The following is a 24,427-nucleotide window of genomic DNA, read 5'->3' on the forward strand; positions in this document are numbered from 1 at the left end:
AGTCGTTCTTTCCACAAAATTTAAGCTTTATATCCTCTAACAAAAAGCGCTATAGAGGCGAAAATCACACCAAGGAAGCCCAGATCAAGAAACGGAGGCAGTTTCCGATGCAATATTAGCGCCTAGCGCTAATCACGCATCACCAGGCAAAACCCCTCGAGAAGGGAAGCCTCAAATTGCTCAGTCGACTGTAAGCGCGAAAATTTGTAGGAAAAGAGTGCTAAAGACTGAAAGTAAAACTGAGACTCAAAACCAGTTATATTTATCAGATATATCATTAAGTGGTATGTAAATATCTACCAAATGTACAACATCTACAAACAAGCTGGAGACAAAAGGCTCAAGAAAAGGCAGAATCAATCCAAACGTTAACCAAGTTGAATTGGGATTCTTACTGGGCGTGCTTGGTAAAACCACATAGCCAGTGCATGACTCTAAAATGTGTCATTAATTCTGCCGAGAAGATGGCGCCAACGCTTGTTGATTCCGTTTTCGCAGGACAGCTAAAGTCGGAAGTTGGCCAGCCAACTCTCCTCAAGCAAATGCTGAACGCTTGCGACTTCAAGGAATAGATACATAGATAGTTAGTTATTAGTTTTAGTTTTAGATTCAGTTTTAGTTTTAATTTTGCTTTATTTTTGCCTGAAATGAGGACGGTCATTTAAACCGCATCCTACATTTTTGTAATAAATTATTTTTAGAATTAGTTAGTAGTATTTAAACCCTTCTCATGCATTTAGAGAAGGGTCCAGAAATTTATCAAAAACTTGTCCTCAGAACATGCACTTTTGCACCCTCCGAGGAGGTTTTGATGAATGAATGGAACATGATTTATTGATATCTGCATTTAATATCTACTATTGATGTTGCACTTCTGTACTCTTAGTGGATGTTGGATTAAGAAGAAATAGATCATTATTGCTGGAGCTCATGAGTAGAACTAGTTATAAATGGTACTTTTATCTCTTAATTGTCTCTGCTTATGTGTTATGGTGATATTCATGTTTAGTTATTTATATATGAATGCTTAAATGCTTGAGTTATCATTTGGCACTTTTGTACGGTGATAGCTATTTATTTATGCTTAGTATATGAGTAGCTTACTATGCGATATGTTTTTCACAACTGTTTCGTCTAACTTTTTATATGAAATGGTTTATCTTTATTGAATTCTTTTCTCATAACAGTTGAATGATCTTTATTGCCAATTGTCATTTGAAATCATTTTAGATCGCATAACGGAAAGATTACATCCCGGGTTAGTTTAGAATTAGATATTTCTGTTTATTAGAATACAATTGCAAGTTTTTAGATTAGATTTAGAATAAAAAGCATTTTACTTAGGAACCATTAGAAAAGAAATATCAATTCTCAACACACACACATATATTGGGAAACTGGTCCCATATCTCCAGTGGGACCCACTATACCAAACGGAAAAGGAGCTGCTAACCAAGGTCTTGACCGGGTGGGTATCCCCCTTGTTGTAGACTCGATTTTTGGGGCTTCAACATATTTGGCGCTAGAAGGAGGGCCCCGAACTATGAATGGCAAGTAAGTCTAAATCTAAATACCATTCTGAGAGTAAATCACCCTCACCATCTCCCTCGACTTCTCCATCGTACTTAGAATCTGTAAATCTTGAGCAAGAAGTCGAAAGAACAACAACCACTGCCACAAACCCTGACATTTCAGAGAAATCTACTATTGAACCTCCTGAAGTTGAATCTTTAATTCATAAACTTCAGCGATTTTCTATATCACCTCAAAGATCTGATAAATCTCAAGGCAGTGTGACTTCGCAATATAATCCTGCTCATCCTCTCACCAGATTAAAGAGCGAAAAGTTTGGTATTGAGCCAACTGAGTTACCCCTACCTACAAGGAAGAGAGTAAGGAAATCACTTAAAGGGTCTGATAGTGAGACTCTTTCATCATCATCATCCATCTCAACTTCCCCATCGCGAAGTCAACCATCCACTCCTCCACTTCAAATCATCGTCCATCAGACCACTGGAACTTCAACATCTCCTTCTCAAACATCTGGAACTGTAATATCCTCATCTTCCCAACTACAGGGATCATCTTCTGCACTTTCGTCTGTTAGCAGTTCAATGATGGCCCAAATGCCATGGAATAACCCTGGGGCAGTGTTAATGCCTGCGCCCTTGAGTCAAATACCGGCCCATCCTGAAAAATGGCTGCCTAAGTTTAATCTTGAAGCAGACATGTTAGCAGAAGAACACATAAATAATTTTATGTTATCCATAAATCTCAATGGGGTCACTAATGAAGACGCTGTCGTTCGACTTTTCCCTTGCACGTTGCAAGGAGCAGCTGGATCATGGTATTTCTCATTACCATCTTGGTCTATTACTAGTTGGGAAATCTTCCAAGAACAATTCTTGACTAAGTCTGGTGATGACAGGTCCACTGCAACATTAATCAATGACCTGTCTAACCTTAGAGCTGAGTCAAAGGAACTTATCAAAGATTTTAATTCGCGTTTTAATAAACTATTGAACAAAATTCTTATTGCTTCTAAACCAAGCGAAGAAGTGCGAAGTGAATGGTACATCTCTGCTTTACCATCAAACATAGCATTCTTTGTGGATAGAGCTAACAAAACAACTTTAGCTGACAATATGAAGGGAGCAATAGCGGTAGAGAAACGCATCATAGCTCTAGAAAAGAAAAACGCCGTTGAAGAACGTAAATCTAAAAAAGTTTCTTTCAAAGAAGATCCAAAGAAAAAACAGCCCAAAGACCCATTTGATTTAGAAGGATTGCAAAAAGATTTGAAAACCATGTCTAACGAAATGGTTGACATAAAGAAACAAGTAGAAGAGACTTCTTCTAAAAAGCCTTACAAGCCTTATAGAAGAAATCCCTCGATTGATTCAAAGCCTCCTAATGCTATTACAAATGCTGAATCAAAAGAAGAAGAAGAAGAAATTACTACCGACATACCTACTAATGAAGAAGAAGAAGAAGAAATTACTACCGACGTACCTACTGATGAAGAAGAAGTTGTAGAGTTACAAAGTATGTGGGATTTCATCCCCCCTGATGAAGAGGATCAAGAGGCATCGCCAGTTAGTACTCGAAGTAGAAATCAATTTGATCCTCCTCAATCTACTCCTAAGCCAAAGAGTGCAAGCTCAACGCCTAAGGATAAAGTTGCAGCCAAGAAAACGACATCCAAAGCGACTCAAACAAGCCCAGTCCAAACAGATTCACCAACTCCATCTAAAACATTGATTGTTTCGGATGAAATTGAGTATAATATCATAGAAGACATGAAGAAGACTAGGGCTAACATCACTTTTTATGAATTGAGCAAGTTAAAACATCAGCAAAAGCTCCTTTTGAAAGAATTGCATGGAGTACCAGTTGCACCTCTGCCTGCCACTGTAATCTCGCAAGCTTCTCATGAGATGGGAAGACCTCCAAATACTGTAATTAACAAAGTTGATCCAAATGACATTTCTCTAATTGGAGGAAGGTCAAGATCTCATACTCTGCCATTTCTTCTTACTTATGAAATTTTCCATAAAAATTTGCATAATTGTTTAGTGGATTCAGGAGCCTCATCCAATATCTTACCTAAATTGATTTGTGCAAAGTTGAACTTTCAACCTCAAAAATCTCGTGTGCATAGTACAGCTGGATCCGTCGCAAGTTGAAGTGATCGGCGAATTAAATCAGGTTACTATAAGGCTATCATCTAATCCGAAGGTATGTCAAGTTATCGATATTTTAGTTGCAGACATTCTAGAATTCTATGGCTTAATTTTTAGCAGGGATTGGTTAGAAAAGCTTCATGGATACTTTGCAACCGATTGGTCGCATGTGGCTCCCTTACAATGGTAAGCCAAATTAGATAAAGGTTGAGCGAGAAAGACATCAGAAATACATAGTAACATAATTGGAAGGAGAAAATGAACCGGTAGCATACAACAATAATATAATTGGCAACTATTCTGTTGATTCTTTCCTAGGAAATTTTAATGCTCACACTTCACCTTACTTAAAACAGAATTGTTTTATCTCAAGTAGAAATTTTTTCTCAAATAGATAGTTCTAAATGTATTAATTTTATAGATAATTTTGTAAATAAATCTTTATTTTGGAAGTTATTTTTTGACGGTTTTAAGTCTAATGAAGGAGCAGGAGCAGGATGCGTATTAGTTAGCCCAGAAGGAAACAAAACTATGCTAAATTGTAGACTCGAGTTCGATTGCACCACTAATACTGCAGAATACGAGGCTTTAGTCCAAGGATTATACAAAGCAATCGGATTAGACATCAAACATCTACAAGTCTTCGGAGATTCTTAAAATGTTACCAGACAGGTATGGAATACTATACATTGTCTATCAGGTCATTTAAAGCATTACCAATTTTTAGTACAAGATTTGACTGAACATTTTATAGCATTTAATATTCCATCAATTCCTAGAATCCAAAATGCTAGTGTTGACCTATTGGTAAACGTAGCTTCCAAGCTCATTCCCTCAGAAGACTTTAGCCCCGATAGATTTTCAATCGAATTAATCTTTAGACCCTCGATTCCTGATAACATTCCAAATTGGAGAATTTTCAACGATGATCCTGATATTGTAAGCTTCCTCACCTCTGAGGGATCTTATACTAATCAGATGATTGATGAGGACCAACATGACAGACAATTGCAACAAGATAGCACTAATAATGCTATGCCAAAATCAGTAGTCAAATTAGAAGATCTATATGATTTGAAAGATTGATTCAAAAGATCTACCAATTCAAAGCTTCAAAGTTCAACTCTGAACTATGAATTAGTAAATCTAGGAATTAATACCAAGCCACAAAATATCAACCTAGGCCTTGGTCTAGCTCCTGAAGAAAAACTAGCATATGTTCGTCTCTTGAAACAATACAAAAATATCTTTGCTTGGAACTACGATGAACTTAAGACTTATGACACTTCTATATCCAACATACTATCCAATGATAAACAATGAAAAACCTGTGCAACGGAAACTGAGAAAGATCCATCATAATTTAGAAAACCAGATCAAATCTGAGCTTAATAAGCTATTGAAAGCCAAAATCGTTTTTCCCGTACGACATTCTCAATGGGTTTCCAATATGGTTCCCGTTAGAAAAAAGAACGAAGACATGAGAATTTGCATTGACTTTCGAAATCTGAACAAAGCCTGCCAAAAAGATAATTTTCCTTTGCCTCCTATGGAGCAAATATTGCAGGGAGTTGCAGGATCAGAATTAATGTCCTTCTTGGATGGTTTCTCTGGCTATAACCAAGTTTTGGTCCATCCCGATGATCAATTAAAGACCATTAATTCAAAACCCCTCGAGAAGGGAAGCCTCAAATTGCTCAGTCCACTATAAGCGCGGAAATTTGTAGGAAAAGAGTGCTAAATACAGAAAGTAAAACTGGGACTCAAAACCGGTGATATTTATCAGATATATCATCAAGTGGTATGTAAATATCTACCAAATGTACAACGTCTATAAACAAGCTGGAGACAAAAGGCTCAAGAAAAGGCAGAATCAATCCAAAGGTTAACCAAGTTGAATTGGGATTCTTACTGGGCGTACTTGGTAAAACCACATAGCCAGTCCATGACTCTCAAATGTGTCATCAATTCTGTTGAGAAGATAGCGCCAGCTCTTGCCGATTCTGTTTTCGCAGGACAGCTAAAGTCGAAAGTCGGCCAGCCAACTCTCCTCAAGCAAATGCTGAACGCTTGCGACTTCAAGGAACAGATACATAGATAGTTAGTTATTAGTTTTAGTTTTAGATTTAGTTTTAGTTTTAATTTTGCTTTATTTTTGCCTGAAATGAGGACGGTCATTTAAACCGCATTCTACATTTTTGTAATAAATTATTTTTAGAATTAGTTAGTAGTATTTAAACCCTTCTCATGCATTTAGAGAAGGGTCCAGAAATTTATCAAAAACTTGTCCTTAAAACATGCACTTTTGCACCCTCCGAGGAGGTTTTGATGAATGAATGGAACAGGATTTATTGATATCTGCATTTAATATCTACTACTGATGTTGCACTTCTGTACTCTTAGTGGATGTTGGATTAAGAAGAAATAGATCATTATTGCTGGAGCTCATGAGTAGAACTAGTTATAAATGGTACTTTTATCTCTTAATTGTTTCTGCTTATGTGTTATGGTGATATTCATGTTCAATGATTTATATATGAATGCTTAAATGCTTGAGTTATCATTTGGTACTTTTGTACGGTGATAGCTATTTATTTATGCTTAGTATATGAGTAACTTACTATGCGATATGTTTTTCACAACTGTTTCGTCTAACTTTTTATATGAAATGGTTTATCTTTATTGAATTCTTTTCTCATAACAGTTGAATGATCTTTATTAATAACTGTCATTTGAAATCATTTTAGATTGCATAACGGAAAGATTACATCCCGGGTTAGTTTAGAATTAGATATTTCTGTTTATTAGAATACAATTGCATGTTGTTAGATTAGATTTAGAATAAAAAGCATTTTACTTAGAAACCATTAGGAAAGAAATATCAATTCTCAACACACACACACATATATTGGGAAACTGGTCCCATATCCCCAGTCGGACCCACTATATCAAACGGAAAAGGAGCTGCTAACCAAGGTCCGGACTGGGTGGGTATCTCCCTTGTTGTAGACCCGATTTTCGGGGCTTCAACAGGAGGGTGCACTCAGTGGTTGTGAAACATATGTTACGAATTGACGATACCTATAGAGCACAATGGACTATGGTCTGGACTATATCCAGGGAGATGGAGTCAGGTTGACTGGTTGTACAGAGTCAGATTGGGCAGGCGGTGCTAGTGAATGCAAGAGTACTTCCAAAAATAGCTTTAACTGACCTTTTTGAGGCCATTATTCATGAGAGGGAGGAACATCATTGTTCACGTTTTATCTTCACCATTTTTTGGGTGATGTTCAATAGTGTTTCATTCTTAAATTTATTGAATCAATTGTTGAAGTCTCCCTCTCTTGAATCAACTTTAGAAAGTCTTTTGCTGCTTTGTTGATTTTTGAAAGGCATATGACTCACTCCCAAGAGAGGCTTTATTCCACAGGCTGTCCTGTATCTGTATCTTGGAGACTTTTGTCTATTTCTGTCCTGCTTTTGCCACAGCTATATAACTTGTTGATCTTAAAGTAGAACCACAGGAAAGGGAGTGCAAAGTTTTCACCATTGACAGAGTGATATGCATGGAAAGAACAGCCTTGAAACAATCCAAAATATCAATCATTCTTGCGGAATTTGCAATGGTAGGAACATGAGTTCTGAGGTTAAATTTTGTTTCAGGTTATGAATGTCAAGGAGTGATAACCTTGTTGTGAGGAATGTCAGCTGGGAACCATAAGCCCTGCCAGTTTGTGGAAATTCTATGAGAAATATGCAGACCCTCTGTGAGACAATATCTTGATAGCTCAACAAGATATGTCTAAACATAAAAATTAACATCTGGGACTGAAGCACTTTAAAATTCGTCAACATTAACTTTTCTACACATGGAATGGGACTATTATTTTACTGAAAATTTCTGGTCAGTTAGTTCTTTGATGCTATGCGAAGAAAGAAAAATTGCAAAAATGATATCCCTAACTTGAAGAGTTAGGCTGTAATTTCCCATAATGAGGTTGAGATCCAAACAATAACCACTATGATGTAAATTATATTTTTTCATCCTTCGGCTATTCCAATAAATGCTTTAGTTAAAGTCGAGAAGAAGATGGAACTTTTTCATATTTTGCATAAAGCAAGATAATTGCCTAATTAAAACTTCTCCTTTTCTCAGGTTTATTATAAATTTAGTACCATTTCAATGCTAGCAGAGCCACTGATGTTGGTCACCGGTTTCTTCTGCTTCTTTCTGGCTTGCATATTGTATTCACATTCCGATTTTTCAATTTCAAAGTCATCAGTTTCATACCTTGCTAAACTGCAGCGAGAAGAGGTGCGTATCCTGGACTAGTTAATTTATAGTGTGCGCCCATTGAAATCTCTTGCATGTTTTCTTTGGCAATTGAATGTATTGTTCATATACTATTGATGCATGATATTGACAGTTGTATTTTATTTAAAATACTCAATGACATGAGTTTGGTCTGGGTGGACAATGATCGTGAATTCAAAGTTCTTATGACTGAAATTAATCTGAAACCTGCCATATAGTAATGATTGAAATTAATATTTATGAGTTAGTCTACTATAGAGTTTGGATACAGGGTGGGCCATAAAAGCTTTACTAAATTGCAGGTAATTAAATGATCATATTCATTTAATGCAATGGACGAATTAGTGTACTCTTAAGTGCGGTTCAAGATTTATAGTTAAAAAGGCATTAATGATTAGGCAATAAGTGCTTAGAATTTAGGCACATGATAGTTGGAATTTTGATTTTTTACCTTTAAATCTGAATGCTCCTCTGAGAAGCTTGTGTAACCGAGGTAACCAGAGTTCTATAATTGTACCATCTATTGAATTAACATTATTTTCAGTTTTTCTTTGTTTTCAGGCTTTCGGCATATCATTTTATTAGACTCTGTTGGTTCCTGTGGTTGATGAATCTGTCAGGGCACTCACACATTGGAATGTGATTTATTTTAGCCCTCATGGTTGGATCCTAGACTTAAGCATCAGAAGCCAACCATTTGAAGAAGGCAGGATACAAAGTTGGTATTAGAGTATTAGATTACAATCTTATTGCTAGACTGTTAAAGTTTATATGTGCTTCCTATGAAGGACTAGCTTCCTAGAGATATCTCTCGGTGTTTCAAACATAATTACTTGGATTCCACATAGCATGCAAACAGGTCAAGTTCTTTTACTTCTACTTCTCTACCAACCTAGGTATCATGCACAAGTCTTTAGTGTGGAGCAGAAAATGCTACATCTTCCCAGGTTTAAACCTTTGCCAGGCCTTAATATTTCCATTAGAGATGGTTAGACTCTGGAGACTACCTACTATCATGCCAAATATGCTTCAACACCAATATTGAAGCTACCCATATGGCCAGATTTGCGCCTAGCTACCATAATTCCATATTTTATCAGAACTTGCCATTCATTACAACTAAGATCCTTAATTAATTAAGAGACGACTTGATCAAATGCCACTCCTTCAGAACTATTATCAATTAGTTGTGAGCCAGGTCAATCCTTTTCTAGGAGGGTAAATGTCCATATGTAGTTTTGCATAATCCTTTCCAACTATAGTATTTTGATTAATTAGGAAATTAAATATTGTGCCAATAAAATACCTTACTATCCCATTTTTATGTTTTTCCTTCCACTCAAAGACATTGGTGAGACGATTCCCAAATATTGGATGGTAGATCCTTCTTTGACTATTATATATGTAGGACTGAATCAATTTGGGATGGTGTCCAATTATATCACCCAGCTCTCTTTCTCCTCCCCGCTCTCTATATATACCTCTCTTTCTATACACACACATGCAAATATATAATATATATAATATTGATTTTGTTTGATTTTGTTCTTGCATACATTTGCTTTAAAAGCTTGCAATAAGCTATCCGAAGACTGAAAGATTCCATAGGTTTATTGTTGAGTTAACTCTGAAGATAAGGTCAACTCATTTGCAAAATGAACATTCAACATTTTGTCACCTTGAGCAAGGAAGAAACTCTTGATTTTTTCAGATACATCAACTCAAAGATAGTGAACAATCCTTTATAGTGGATTGTTTTGGTCAGTTATTCAAGCCTCAAGGTGGTCTGTTGACTAGTACCCTACGGAGCTTAAGATAATATAGTTCTTTGGGTTTGAAGCAACATTGTTGATTGAGGATATTTGACGGGTTTTATGGGGCTTTACCTTGTTTATTATGCCCTTTGGGTTTGAACTTTGAAGCAACAATCACTCATTGCTGAGAGTGGGCATGGAGGAAAAGTATTAAAAAATGGTGGCTTGTACTATTCAACATAGATCTTCAATATTTGTGCAATCTTACTTATTAGATGATATGGTGACATTTTCAATTCAATTGATTTTAGGGGCATCATCATCAGTGCTATCCACCCTCGGGCTATTTGACTAGCTGAAAAGTTATCAGAATTGGAGCCAAACTAGAATAGATTTACCCCAAAATTATGAAGTGGACAGAATTGAACCAAAATTGGTCAAAGAACAGGTAGAATAAAAATACATAAAATCTTCAAATTCTCCTATATATATGTATATTAACATACGATACCAACTGCGACACCAAATAAGCAAAGTCTGTTGATTTATATGGTATGTACTGGCACAAATAGCAAAATAACATCAATATATAAGTTTAAAGATATATTTGAGATAAAATACATAAACTTTGAGGCGCTATAATCCCAAAAAGGAGGTTGATTGGATGACATGACTAGGCTGAAGTTGTCTGGAGAAAGAAGGCTGTTAGGTTTCTTTTTGGGGTTGGGAGGATTTTCTTTGTATTTTTAGTTTTAGTATTTTGGATTGTTACTTGAAATGGCCAGTTTGATCTTGCAAACCAGTTCAATAAACTAATTTAAGATGGCTTGGGTGAAAGACCAGTTGAATTTGGTGGGTTTGGTTCGTGGTTTTGATAACACTGATTAGCAATTTAGCTGTTAATTGTCTAATCAGTTGTTGATAACTATATGTCTAGATAAAAGTCCTTAAATGATTGCATTTAATTCTTGGATGGAAAAAGTGGCTGGGGGTACTACCCTACACATGTAGAGTTTCTCATGTTATATAGGTCAAACACAAACATCTAGATTCTAAGGGGATGATCCTAGTTATCTTATGAACAAGCAGTGAGAAAATGTTGCCTTTTAAATGCAAAACTAATATCACTTTATAGACGTGTGTACACAATGCTTGATAACATTATTTTTTTTTGAAGGCTGTGTGGCATGCATAATTGTGAGGCACATGCATGATGGGTTGGATTATCTCATGAAATTCAATTTATTTATGAGGTGTGAGCATAGACCCACAAACAAGATGAATAAATTCTATTTTTTGTAATGGAGGAATGCTTAGATTTGACAAGACAGGGGGGTTCAGAAGAAATATAATTCTCTAAAAAAGGTAAGTGGTTTCTACAAATAGGAGAATGCTAAAAGAAGTTGTAAAGAAAGATAATGCAGGACTGCAAATTCACAAAAGGGGGTGCATAATCCACAAGAGTTGCACAGCATGCAAGAAAGATGTGGATATTCCAAGGTAATCTGAGGCGAATCTGAATAACCATTTGGGAAGAAGGTAAAGTCTGGTGTAGAGCTTGAATAGAGTATAAAGTGGATTTATAATGTGAAAAAGTTGAGTAATAGAGCATGGAACTACAATATACGTTTGTAAGTCTTTGAAGGATGTTTCAATGGATAAGGCTACTTTTGGAGGATTATTTTTTTGTTTAACATAAATGTATGGGATAATGTATCCTGCGTAGAATTAAATAATTTCATTTTCTGATGTAATTGTAGATTTGGGAAGTCGAGGTAATTCAATTGTAGTTAAAGCTTAAAAATGAGTAAAATTCTGGTTGACTCATTCTTTCTGTTTTCTGAGAATAGCATCTCTGATGGAAAACTAAAGAAATGATACATGGGTGGTGTAAAATATATGAAACATTATTCAATGGAATCAATTGATACAGTGTGCTAGCATCCTTTTATTTGTGGTTTAGGTAGTTGCACTCAGCAAGAAATCTAAAAATCTTTAACAAATTTAAAGAGTTTAAGGCTCTTGTGGAAAATCAGACAGAAGAAAATTAAGATGCTAAGGATGGATAAGGGTGGATGCTCTTGTGGACTCCAGAAGCAACAAAGGCCTTTGAATATCTTAAAGAGGCAATGTGCCAAGCATCGGTCTTAGCTACACTAGACTTCACAAAAACCTTTATTGTGGAATGTGATGCCTCAGGAAATGGAATTGGTGTTGTTTTAATGCAAGAAGGAAGACCCATTGCTTTTGAAAGTCGTCCAATCAAAGTAAAGTATTTATACAAAGCTATTTATGAGAAGGAAATGCAGGCAATACTACATGCACTTAAGAAATGGTGACCTTACCTAATGGGAAGACACTTCAAGGTAAAAACGGATCATGATAGTCTTAAATACTTTTTAGAACAAAGATTATCTTCATAAGAGCATAAAAAATGGGTCACAAAGATGTTGGGTTATGACTTTGAAATCATATACAAAAAAGGGAACCAAAATGTTGTTGCAGGTGCACTCTCAAGAAAGGGTGAGGATGTGAAAGCATTGCTTTGTGCCATTTCTATCATCCAACCAGATTGGATAAATGAAGCAAGGGATGAATGGAAGAATGATGATGAAGTGTGGGCACTCATTCAAAAGTTGCAACAAGATCCCAATACCTTTGATAAATTTAGCTGGAAATATGATTTGTTACGGTACAAAGATTGCTTATATGTCTGTAAGAATTCCCAACTCAAACAAAATATTCTTCTGGAATTGCACACTTCTCCCTTAGGAGGGCTCTCAAGATTTTTAAAAACTTACCATAAAGTTAAGAAGGAATTTTTTTGGGATGGCCTTAAATCTGATATTCAAAGGTTTGTGGCAGAATGTTTGGTTTGCCAACAAAATAAAGTTGAGACAATTAAAACCCCGGGTTTGTTACAACCTTTATCCATTCCAAGTCAACATTGGGAGGAGGTTTCAATGGGTTTTATCACAAGTTTACCCAAGTCCGAAGGAAAGAGTGTCATCATGGTGGTAGTTGATAGACTTACCAAGTATGCATACTTTTTTGCATTATCTCATCCATTTGAAGCCCGTTCAGTTGCTATTGCATTTATGGAAACAATTCAAAAGCTACATGAAAACCCAAAGATTATTGTAAGCGACAGAGATCCCATTTTCACTGGAAATTTTTGGATTGAATTATTTTCTTGTCTGGGTACTCAGTTAACTCATAGTTCATCTTCTCATCCTCAATCTGATGGGCAAACTGAGATAGTGAACAAATGTTTGGAAGGTGTTGATGCCCCGAAAATCGTTGTATCAACATTGGGGGATAACCACCCGGTCCGGACCTTAATACAGCTCCTTTTTCGTTTGGAATAGTGGCTCCGACTGGGGATAATGGGACCAGTTTCCCAGTAATGAATAAACGGGATGGATGAATGATTGATTGTCTATTCTAACGATAGGCGAATAACTTGATCTATTAGCAAAATAAAAGAACTACTACTAATCCCGGGAACTATTGTACTTTGAAGTGTAGCGCTTGATGATCTATGTTTATTAACAGGCATATAGATGACTCCATCTAATAAACATGGACATTTATTCATTCAAGGATTACTTTGCTTAAATAGTTAAACAAAGTGATTAACGCAATATTGCTACACTTATCATTTATATCATCAATACATATATGATCAAAAGAAAAGCATTACCATAAACATCCAATAGTGGAGGAAATAAAGAAATGCTGTTAAAACACATACATATATTCGATAATAGCAAAGGCGATCAAACAACAATTCATATAAAAGGAATGAATTCAGACATAGATAATAGTACCATATGAGCTGCTAGTCACTCCCGATATCAATCGCTATTTGAGATTCTTCTTTCAACGCATAAATACTTTCAAACAAAGACAGTAGTGCACAATTGCATAAAAGCTTGGGCTATAGAAGACATCCAAGGGACGAATTTCTTCTATCTGCAAAACAATTTGATCGGAGGGATCCTTTGGGATTATTTCTACTTCCTTCGAACTGGGTAGGCCGCTGGTTCCACTTGGAACCTGTTTTGAAGTGGTCTCCTGTGTATCTGCCGCTTTTGAAGTTTCGGTGTCCTTTGAGCATTCAAGACTACTGATAATTGAATCAAATTGCTGCCATTCCTGGAGCAATTTGGGATCAATTTGAGTATCTACATTTACCTCTATGTTGCTCTGTTCCTGCTCTTTAGTCTGGGTTTCCTCTTGCACTTTCTCCTGTTCTTCTGTTGTAACCGGAGGTTCCTTAGGATGTTGCTGTTCAGGCTCGCTTGGTCCTGTTGCTGGGGTTGTCGCTAACAGATCTAGAGGCAGAGTTTGCAACCTCTGTTCTCTAAGTCTGTTGAATTCAACTAACCCTTCATCCTTGTATTCCATTATGGCCAACGATCTAACTTGATACATTGATTCAGCTGAGGAGAACAGGTCATCAAACTTATCTTCTATATGATCAAACTTTGTCAATTTGGCCTGTTCAAGTGCATTATAGGCGACTTTGTTGGGATCAAATCGCCTGTTAGGGAGAGTCGCTAGAGTTAATGACTTCATCTTCATAGCTTCTTTTTCTGCATGTTTGAAATCATGCAAAGTGTAGACACCACATCTCAGAGGAAAGGAGGGCCAGACCTGCTTCTTATTTTTCTTCAGAGTTTGTGTAACTCCTTCGGCAATAATCTGATAGGCTATCTCCCTTGCTAGCAGTTTATCAGGTATGTACAAAGGAAGGACATGAGGTTTGGCTTGGCTGCCGAAAACTCTTATATAAGTAAATTTCTCCTCTCCGAACCATCTTCCTATTGATGTCAAATCAATGCCTGCTTGGTAAGAAATTTTGGGAGCAGGTTTATTAAAAATAGAGTAATGAATGGGTAACATGAAGCCGTTGCAGACTTGGTATAAATGGTGCTTATAGGAAGTCTTCCACAATTTCTGATGGTATATGTGAATTGGCGTGGGGTCTTGTGTAGTCCACCTCCAGCCGAGTACAGGAAACTCAGAATTAAAACACAGGGTATCTAGAATATAAGCACTGTAGTAGAATGGGGGAATAAGCCTTTCAGAGACGGAAGTTTTAGTTCTAAAATTAAGAACTGCTGTCGCTAGCTTATCTGACAGTATGGTTGCCCAATCCATTATCTCACTATTACACGCCGCTTCCATCCAGGGAACCATTTCTATAGTGAAATTAGCGGAATCGTGCAACCCCCACAATCTACACATCATTATCCCATCATAACAATATGGAGAACATAGAGAATCAACAGAGTACTTACTGGAAGTTTCATGCTTGTGTTTCGCCGTATTTTGCCTCCAATCCTGAATGGGTTTGGATTCAGTTTCGTTCTCATTTCGGAATTTCTCCAGAAATGCCTTGTTGTACTTCTTCTCTGGCTCAGGCAAATGATACATTTGCCTCAAATCATCAGCCTTGAACGAACCAAAGATTCTCCCATCTCTGGTGCAGAAGGTTCTGTCTGTGATTGGGATTTCCTCAATGGCCCACTTCACTACATCCGTATATGGGAGAATTTGTTCCCGAGCCGCTATCTGATGAAGGAAAGAGTCAGCCAAGTCTTTTAAAGTACCATCAGATTTTCGATTGGAACCCGCTGTAGCTTGTACTGCCGTCACCTTTGGTTATTCTGCCTCGATCAAATTATAGGTACTTTGCCAAGTGGTCTTGCCAAGTCCTGAACATGTAGTATCAGATATCAATCCTTTCTTTTTAGTTGCTCGATCAACGACGACTTGTCCTGTGGCTGGTGCAGCAGAAGAGATTGCGGTTTTCTTAGCCTTCTTCCCCATTCTGCTTGAATCTATTACTTCGGAAGAATTCTGCACAGTAGTGGAAATAAGCGTAACACAGAGAATTGGTAGCAAAAACCAAATACGAGTGAGATATATTGATCAATGCGCGATGAAGGATTAACTTAAAGTGGCCGCAGATACAATCTATGAGAAGATTTTTTAAATTAACTATTTCATTGAATGGCTGTTAAAACCTGCCAATCCATTAAATGCCCATCATATCGTTTATCGGCCGAATGATTTGTTTAAGCGTGCCTTGGATGTTTTGGCGGTTGAGCGCGGGTGAATCACTGTTTGAAAGATAAGGCCTTTAATACGAATTAATCGTAATATCTCTGCTTTAATGGTTTTTTGAAGTTTGCGCTTTTGGCTTTATCGCAATCGGGCGTCGGGGGAAAACTTAAATCTTTATATTGACACCTTTTGGAATCCCCGATCGCCGATAGCGATATCGCATCGCATCGGGATTATTGAGTGGGGCACTTTAAAAAGCATGCATGGTATATCCCCGATCGCCGATAGCGATATCGCATCGCATCGGGGCGAAAGGGATGTGATCGCATCGCATCGGAGCAAAAAGCACTTGATCGCATCGCATCGGAGCGGGAGGCACTTTTGTTATGGGAACTTATGATTGCCGATATCCGATAGCCTATTGCATGTTATCGCGTCGGAGAAAACCAATGGGCCTTTAAGTTATGCCTCCTTTGTCATTGCGATATGCGATCTTGCGATCGCTTTATCGCAATGATAAAAGATCAATCATTTATATTATAAGACCAAATAATTGGTTTGTCAAAAAGGTCTTTTGTAATGTTTTCATTTTGTTTTCGGACCTTTTTGAATAATACAAAGTTGATACCAATTAAAAATAAAAAGGGACCCATTTCATATTATAGTTTTGTGAATAAAATGGTATGAAATGGGGGGTTGTTGTAGAGCACAACAGAAGGATATCTTGGTTGCTTTGTATCTGATAAACGAACACAATGGGTCAAGTGGTTGCCTCTGGCTGAATGGTGGTATAACACTTCCTTCCATACTGCAACAAAAATGACCCAATTTATGGCACTTTATGGATATCATCCACCGTCTATCAAAACATTTTTAAGAGAAAATTCTAAGGTTCAAGCAGTGGAAGATCACATCGAGCATTAATAACAAGTTCTCCAACTCTTAAAGGATAACATCACTTTGGCGCAGAACAGAATGAAACAACAAGCAGATCAACATCGTAGTGAAAGAAGTTTTGATGTAGGTGACTGGGTATTTCTACAACTACAGCCATACAAACAAATTTCCCTCAAGCAAGCTAAGAAGGATAATAAATTATCACCAAATTATTATGGTCTGTACAAGGTATTGCAAAAGATTGGTACTATGGCATACAAATTGGAGCTTCCTGCATCTTCTTGAGTGCACCCAGTTTTCCATGTTTCATGCTTAAAGATGGTTATAGGTGACAAGCTCCCAGTTCAAACAATATTGCCAGAACTTGACGAGGAAGGAAAAAACATATTGGAACCTGAAGTAGTCACAGAAACAAGAACTCGACAACTACGAAGTCTATCAATTTCAGAGTATCTCATCAAGTACAAGAACTTACTCGTTGAAGATTCCACATGGGAGGAAGAGAATTTTATACAGAAGCATCCAAAACTACTCTAGCATTGAGGACAACACTTTTTTGAAGGAGAGGGGCATGTTAGGTCCCTATAATACTAGTGATTCCCCCATTACTATTGACATTGTAGTCCTTATTGTTATTGTTGTGCCCCAGTTGTCTCTATATTGTTATTATTTTGCACCATAGAACCCCGCTATTGTTATTGTTGTGCCCTTATATTATTATTGTTATGTCGGCTTTGATTATTTTGTGACCCCTTAGACTCGTATATATAGAAAGGTGGTTTTGTCATTTGAAGCATCCAAGAATTGTTCATTTGTGTAATAAATAGCTTTGTGTAAATACTTTCCTTTGGTTGGATGACTTTCAAAAGCAATGGGTATTCCTTGTTGCATGAAAACAATGCCAATTCCATTTCCCGAGGCATCACATTCCACAATAAAGGCTTTTGTGAAGTCTGGGGTAGCTAAGACCGGTGCTTGGCACATTGCTCCTTTAAGATATTCAAATGCCTTCGTTGCTTCTGGAGTCCAAGAAAATGCATCTTTCTTCGGTAATGTTGTTAGAGGTGTTGCTAGGGTTTACCTTAACACCTTCATGAGATAGATATTCCACCTCTTGTACTCCAAAGAAACATTTGGAGGTTTTTGCATATAATTGTTTCCCCTCCAATAGTTTGAGCACCTTGTCAACATGTTGAACATGATCCTTCCATGACTTGCTGTAGATTAGTATATCATCAAAAAGTACTAACACAAATTTTCTAAGAAAGGGTTTGAAAATGGAATTCTTCAAACCTTGAAATGTGGAAAGTGCATTGGTAAGGCCAAAAGGCATGACCAAAAATTCATAATGACCCTCATGAGTTCTAAACGCTATTTTCAGAATGTCTTCAGTCTTAATTTTGATTTGATGATATCCTTAACGAAGATCCAACTTGGTGAAGTAAATTGCTCCATGTAATTCATCCAACAATTCATCAATGACAGGAATGGGAAATTTATCTTTATAGTGAGCTTGTTGAGCTCCCCATAATCCGGACACATGCGCCCTGATCCATCCTTCTTGTACATCAATACTATTGGAGCAGAGAAAGAACTTTGACTAGGTTGAATTATACCAGCCTCTAGCGTTTCTGCAACCATACATTCAATTTCACTCTTTTGGGCATAGGAATATTTGTAAGGTCTGATGTTTGGAGGAACACTTCCTTGAATCAAATGAATAGCATGATCATGATCACTAATAGGTGGGAGGCTTTTGGGAGTCTCAAACACCTTGGAATGATCGTCCAAGACTTTTTGGATATATGGAGAAATAAATGATTTCAATGTGTGAAATTCTACTGACTTCTTTTCCTTGCCAACAAAATTTCATGAGAAGTTCTTGAAAATTAAAAGATATCGTACCCAAATATTGTAGCCATTAGACTCCTAGCACAACATCAACACCAGCCATTGGAATAGAAAGCATAGGACTATTCAATACATATTCTCCCATGGATAGCGTCATATTATGGCACTCTCTAGAGCAATTTACTGTTCCTCCATTTGCAACCATCACTTGACACTCTGGTGTTGGATACAGGAAGCAATTCAATTCCTTAGCTATCTTACAATGAACAAAATTATGGGTGCTACCCGAATCAATCAACGCTATTACTTTTTTCTTTTTGATATGTCCTCCTATCTTGAGAGTTTGAGGAGTAGTAATTCCTGCCAATGCATTACAAGATATGGTTGGATTCATTTCTTCTTTCTCTAGGGTTGATTCCTGATGTATATCCGCTTTTTTTGACGTTTCTTGTTCCTTTTCTTCCTCCTTTTCACAATCTATGTAAAATAATTTCTTATCAGCACACTTATGACCTTTAGTGTATTTGCTATCACAACTATAACAGAGCCCCTTCGCTCTTTTTTCTTTCAATTGTTGTGGTGTCAACCTTGTAGGTTGTGGAAGGCTAGGGGCAGCCACACTTCCATCTTTATAGTTGTGAGTGGTATGCTTCCTTGTTGCCATAATTTTGCTTTCAATTTTTCTTGCCAATTTGAATGCCTTCTCCAATGAATCAGGTTCCCAAAGGCGAATCTCATGTTGGATGTTATCCTTTAAAGTCCCTATGAACACATCAATCCTATGCTCCTCTGGAATATCATTTACCCTTATATTCAATTTTTGGATGTCTTCAATGTGCTCCACAATTGAACCCTTTTGTTTGAGATTTATCAATTGGTTAAAGAAGGTGTTGCTCTTTGTATCCTCATAATGTGCTATCATTTTGTCTGTTAAAATTGACCAAGTGACAATTTGTTTACGAGAGCAAAGCCATCAATACCATACAAACTGATTGGGTTCCAAATATAAAATTGCAATGCGTACTTTTTCTATGTTTTGCACATTATGGAGATCGAAATATTGTTCTATCTGTAGTATCCATTTTACAGGATCCTTGCCATCAAACTTCCTCTTATCGATCTTTGGGACGTGATGGGTCTTTATTTCAACATTAAAGGTTATGAAATCATGATTAACATTTATTTTGTTATCATCATGAGTTTCGTCTACTACCTTTTCACCATTAGGAAGCCTTTCTTGTAGAAACTTTGTCAAACCTTCCACGTCTTTCTTCAAATCTTCAATGTTGTCCTTCTTCGAATCATGATTAACATTTCTTTTGTTCTCATTATGAGTTTGCTCTACTACCTTTTCGCCATTAGGAAGCCTTTCTTGTAGCAACTTTGTCAAACCTTCCTTCCAACCTTCCATGTCTTTCTTCCAATCTTCAATGTTGTCTTTCAAACCATCCATCTTAGCTTCTGTTATTTTTTGTGAGAGAGAAATTTGTTGCACTTGGTCTTGTAATTTTTATATATCATGCTGCATTTCTTCCTATTCTTCATGTGTCATAGTAGAGCTTTCGGGTTTCTTACTAGGTGTTGCCATTTTCTTTCTTCGGGGCATCAACTAATGATAATTTTATTCACTATTCCCCTTTAATTACTTCAAACAAAACTTATGCAAATTTTTATAAAGACTACACAATTTTTTCTTATTTGTAGGAGCTTGATATTGAATCTAATGTATCTCTGAAATTTTTGATCTCCAAGGTCTGAAATTGCGATCTGTGGTAGTCCTTTCAGTCCTCTTTCCAATGTCACCAGTCTGATCAAAATTGGATTCTCCAAGAAAGAGTTATGCCCAATCTCCCAAGATGACCTGATTATACACTTTTTCAGTAGAGCGAACTTGTAAGAAGTGCCATGTGTCATTGTTTCAACCTTTGGACCTGAAAACGACGCAAAAAAAACTACAGTCCGTCCTCTTTTTGTATCTTTTTACGAAATTTCAGTCTGATACTCAGAGATAAAGTTATGACGGTTTTCCCAAGGTCACCTATTTAGGATGTAATTCGGGATCCTGCAAAAATCCTAACTACTTTGGATCATATCTTCGAAAATATAGCGAGACAAGCTCTGAAATTCAGACGTGAGGGTCATCAAGATTTCAGCTCAAATGGGTTTTTTTTTCATATTATGAAACGTCATATAAAAAAGTTATAGCAAAATTGCCATGATGACCTGCTTGGAGAAACGAAACCATAGAAATCAAAGCCCTGATACCAAATGTTATGCAACCAGCTCACAAAATAGAAGAACATATAGATAAACGAATTCAAAATAATCCTCTTCGAGGGACAACCTCCTTTACATTACACAAATGAACAATTCTTGGATGATTCAAATGCAAAAACCTCCTTTCTATATATAGGAGTCTAAGGGGTCATAATATAATCAAAGCCGACATAACAATAATAATATAAGGGCACAACAATAACAATAGTGGGGTTCTATGGTGCACAATAATAACAATGTGGGGACAACTGGGGCACAACAATAACAATAAGGGCTACAATGATAATAGTATTGGGGGAATCACTAGTATTATAGGGACCTAACAAATGCACGAGTAACAAGATTTACAACATTATATACTCATGTGGAACTTTAACAATTTCACTGAATTTACATCAAATACTTGCACTGAGAGGAATACTAAACACATAGCCTTAACAATTTATAGTCTAGACTCCCTGCTTGAAAAAACTAATAGTCTCGACTCTTTGCTCAAAAACACCGAGAATCGCGACTCTATTCTCTACACTCTCCACTCAACTGCACTTCAATGTTAAATTGGCATATATATGTCCAATTTGAAGTTTTCGAATTTAATGTCCAATTTTATGACCAAAATTTATAATGTCGAATTTCTGGCGAACTTCAAACTTGTTGAATTCAAACACAAACTCAAACCATGTGACTTAGCTCTTGACTACCACGAGTTTTGAACCTTGGCCACTTTACAAAACAAAACCCTTGGAATTCGATTCCACTAGCAGGATTTAACTCATTGATAGTTGTACTCTTATCATGAACCGTGAAGTTCATTTTATTTGGGTTAGTGATTACCAGTGTTCCACGGGGATGTGTCCCCCAGGTAGGGGTGGCATGCTTCCCATGTTTCCCACGCCCCTGGGATTGGGAGACGATTAGGGAAACATTCCCCCATGCCCCCTTTTTGAGAAAACTCAAGGAAATGCAGGAGGACACATTTCCCCAAAAGGGGTGCTTGTGGCAATGTCCCCTCAAAAATAGCTAGTGACCACCCTCTAAAGGGGGGACATTTGGGTGCCCCTCAAAATTTTTCTAAAAAGAATAATTTTATGAGTGGAGAAGCATGATATTCAACCCTAGGGCCCTATTAATGCTATGTAATTAATGGTAATGTTAAATTCTTAAAGTAAAAAGATGAAAAATCAAGATTTAGAACTACCGAACATTTCTCTAATATTTTTATGAGTACAAATTGATGCTTCAGTTCCAACTGAAAGGGAAGCCCCAACTCCCTAGTACTCTAGAAAAAACGTTCAATTTACCAACTTCAACTGGAAGGATGCTCCAACGGGGGCCTTACCAACTCCTACTGGAATGATGCTCCAACGCCCTGTGCAGGCTCCGACCTTACATGCTTATACATGCTTCAGATTTTCAATAAAGTCAGACTACTTCAATGTTGCTGCCAAGTGATGAACAAACTGAACAAATGTACCTCTATTCTTCTGATCTGTTGATGCCCTGAAGATGTCCTCAAATTTACTGAAGCAATGTGTATCCCTGATGATGCAATATATCACTTTTGATGCCTCAGATTCCTTCCAAGTGCTGATGTAATATATCACTTTTGATGCCTTCAAAGTGCTGATATAACAAGGGCACAGAACCCTCTTTTGAGTACAGATATCAGCCATTCATAAAGCTTAGCCACAACTCAGATCTGAGGATTCTAATACTGTTCCTCTGCTTGATGCTCTGATCTGATATAAAAGAACTTCAGAACTGACTCTTACCACATGGTCCAGTTTAACAACAAATTTATAAGATAGTCCAGGTCAAGTCAACCTCAGGTGCACTAAACACTTCACTTAAATATAACTCCACTAGATCTGCAATCTGTATGGGTCTATTACAACTAAACCTTAGTGTACATACCTTGCAATCAGGATCAGTGAACTTCAGATTTGGCGAAGATTTGTGCCATCAAGAAGAGAACTGTTTTGCAGTGAGGTTGATCCTTATCTAACCTCAGAACTGAAGGATCAGTCATGTAATGAAGCTTCCAACCCGAGCTCAGTTTCCACAATTATGAAGAGACTTCTCCACAGAAATTGCTCTTGAGTTAGGGCTTGATTTGCTGATGAAAATTCACTGTTGGGGCTTTTATTTTCCTTGTAATGATCAGATCTTACCTCAGCCAGAAGGGTTTCTTCAGGATAGACTTGTGTGTCAAGAGGGCCCAAGTAGTGTCTTCAAGTGATGTGCTTCAGAACCAAATAAAAGTAGGACCGGATGCCCACACAATTCAACAAAATGTGCCGCAATAATGGAGCCCGAGTAATAGATTGTCATGTGAAATCTTCCTGGACAAACCCCAGACTTGCTTCAAATTTGGTTCATTGATTACAGCCTCAGATCCGCTGCAAGGAGGCTGAACAGCAACAGAAATCTCCAATGAAACCCTTGCCAAAATGAACCTAGCCAAACCCAAGCGAATGCCCAACCAAAACAGAAAGACCTTCTCTCTAAGTTTGTGTGGCTACCCCAGGTCAGAGCGAAATCTAGTACAGGATCAATCAATGAATCACTTACCTTTGTGAAGGATATAAGTGCCTTTATATAGTTTTGGAGGGACGTCCTTGAGGGCAGCCGACTTGAAGTATTTTGGAGGGAAGCCAATAAAATTCAATTTGAAATTTGAATTTGGCTTGGAGCCAAAACCTTTGAATCAAATTTGTTTTAATGTTTGGACCAATTTGATTTTAATAATAGTCCATCAAAATCCTTCAATAATAATAATTTAATGAAAAAAACCTTCTATGCCCACGAGATAAATAACTATCCAATGATGGGCTGCCACAGCATCTGTGTTGGGGATTTTGACCACGAGATGGGCGCATTAACTTAAATTTGGCATATCTCTTAAAACTGTGAGGAGTTTTGTGACCATGGCGAGGACCATCCAATGAAGATGACTTAGACCCCCAAAACCTTAATTTTCCTTGTCATTTGTGTCGTCAAAGGCCGGGCTTCTTCTGGTGCTGCTTGGGTTGACATCAATGACAACCATATTTCAACACCCTGCCCCCTGAATTTCCCTAAAATTCTATTTTTATTGAATCATTTATGATGTATGAAATTATGAATCAGTGTATTTCATCATTGAATTTGAATCATATTTATAATACACACACTATGATGTCCCCCGCCCTACTGAATTATATATACTCTGATGACCCCCCACCCACACTCCCCTCAAATTTCCCTAAAATTTGGGGGTACTTCCACATGCCCCTCTCTCCCCTCCCTCTCCCCAAGCGTTCTCCCCATTCATGTGTCCCCCATCCAGGAAACTCGGTGGAACATTAATGATTACTGATGTTCCCTGTCAATAACATTATGTTGAATCTGTTCAGAGTGCCGTCTTTTGACAATGTATGTTTTATATGCCTATGCTTTTTTTGCAAATGTTAATCCTGGTGAATTTTCCAATCGTGAAATTTTGAAAACCTGTCATGGCTGCAGCCACTCCTAAACAATACTATAACTGGGGAAGTATACGGTGTTCAGATTATAATCATAAACCGTGCTGGTTC

The 24,427-nt window shown here is 37.2% G+C and overlaps 1 protein-coding gene across 1 annotated transcript in view; it reads left to right on the forward strand.

Annotated features, from left to right (window-relative positions):
* Positions 1 to 24,427, forward strand: part of LOC149180495 (Ribophorin I) — a 51,417-nt gene that overhangs the window by 26,124 nt on the left and 866 nt on the right. Inside the window, exon 8 of the mRNA XM_089416141.1 lies at positions 7,840 to 7,998. Coding sequence (XP_089272267.1) covers positions 7,840 to 7,998 — 159 coding nt within the window. The remainder of the gene's footprint in view (positions 1 to 7,839; positions 7,999 to 24,427) is intronic.

Source organism: Pinus tabuliformis, chromosome 3_2 (genome assembly GCF_031772625.1).
Source record: "Pinus tabuliformis cultivar Carrire ecotype Pingquan chromosome 3_2, CPIR1, whole genome shotgun sequence".
In the NCBI taxonomy this organism is placed as follows: domain Eukaryota; kingdom Viridiplantae; phylum Streptophyta; class Pinopsida; order Pinales; family Pinaceae; genus Pinus; species Pinus tabuliformis.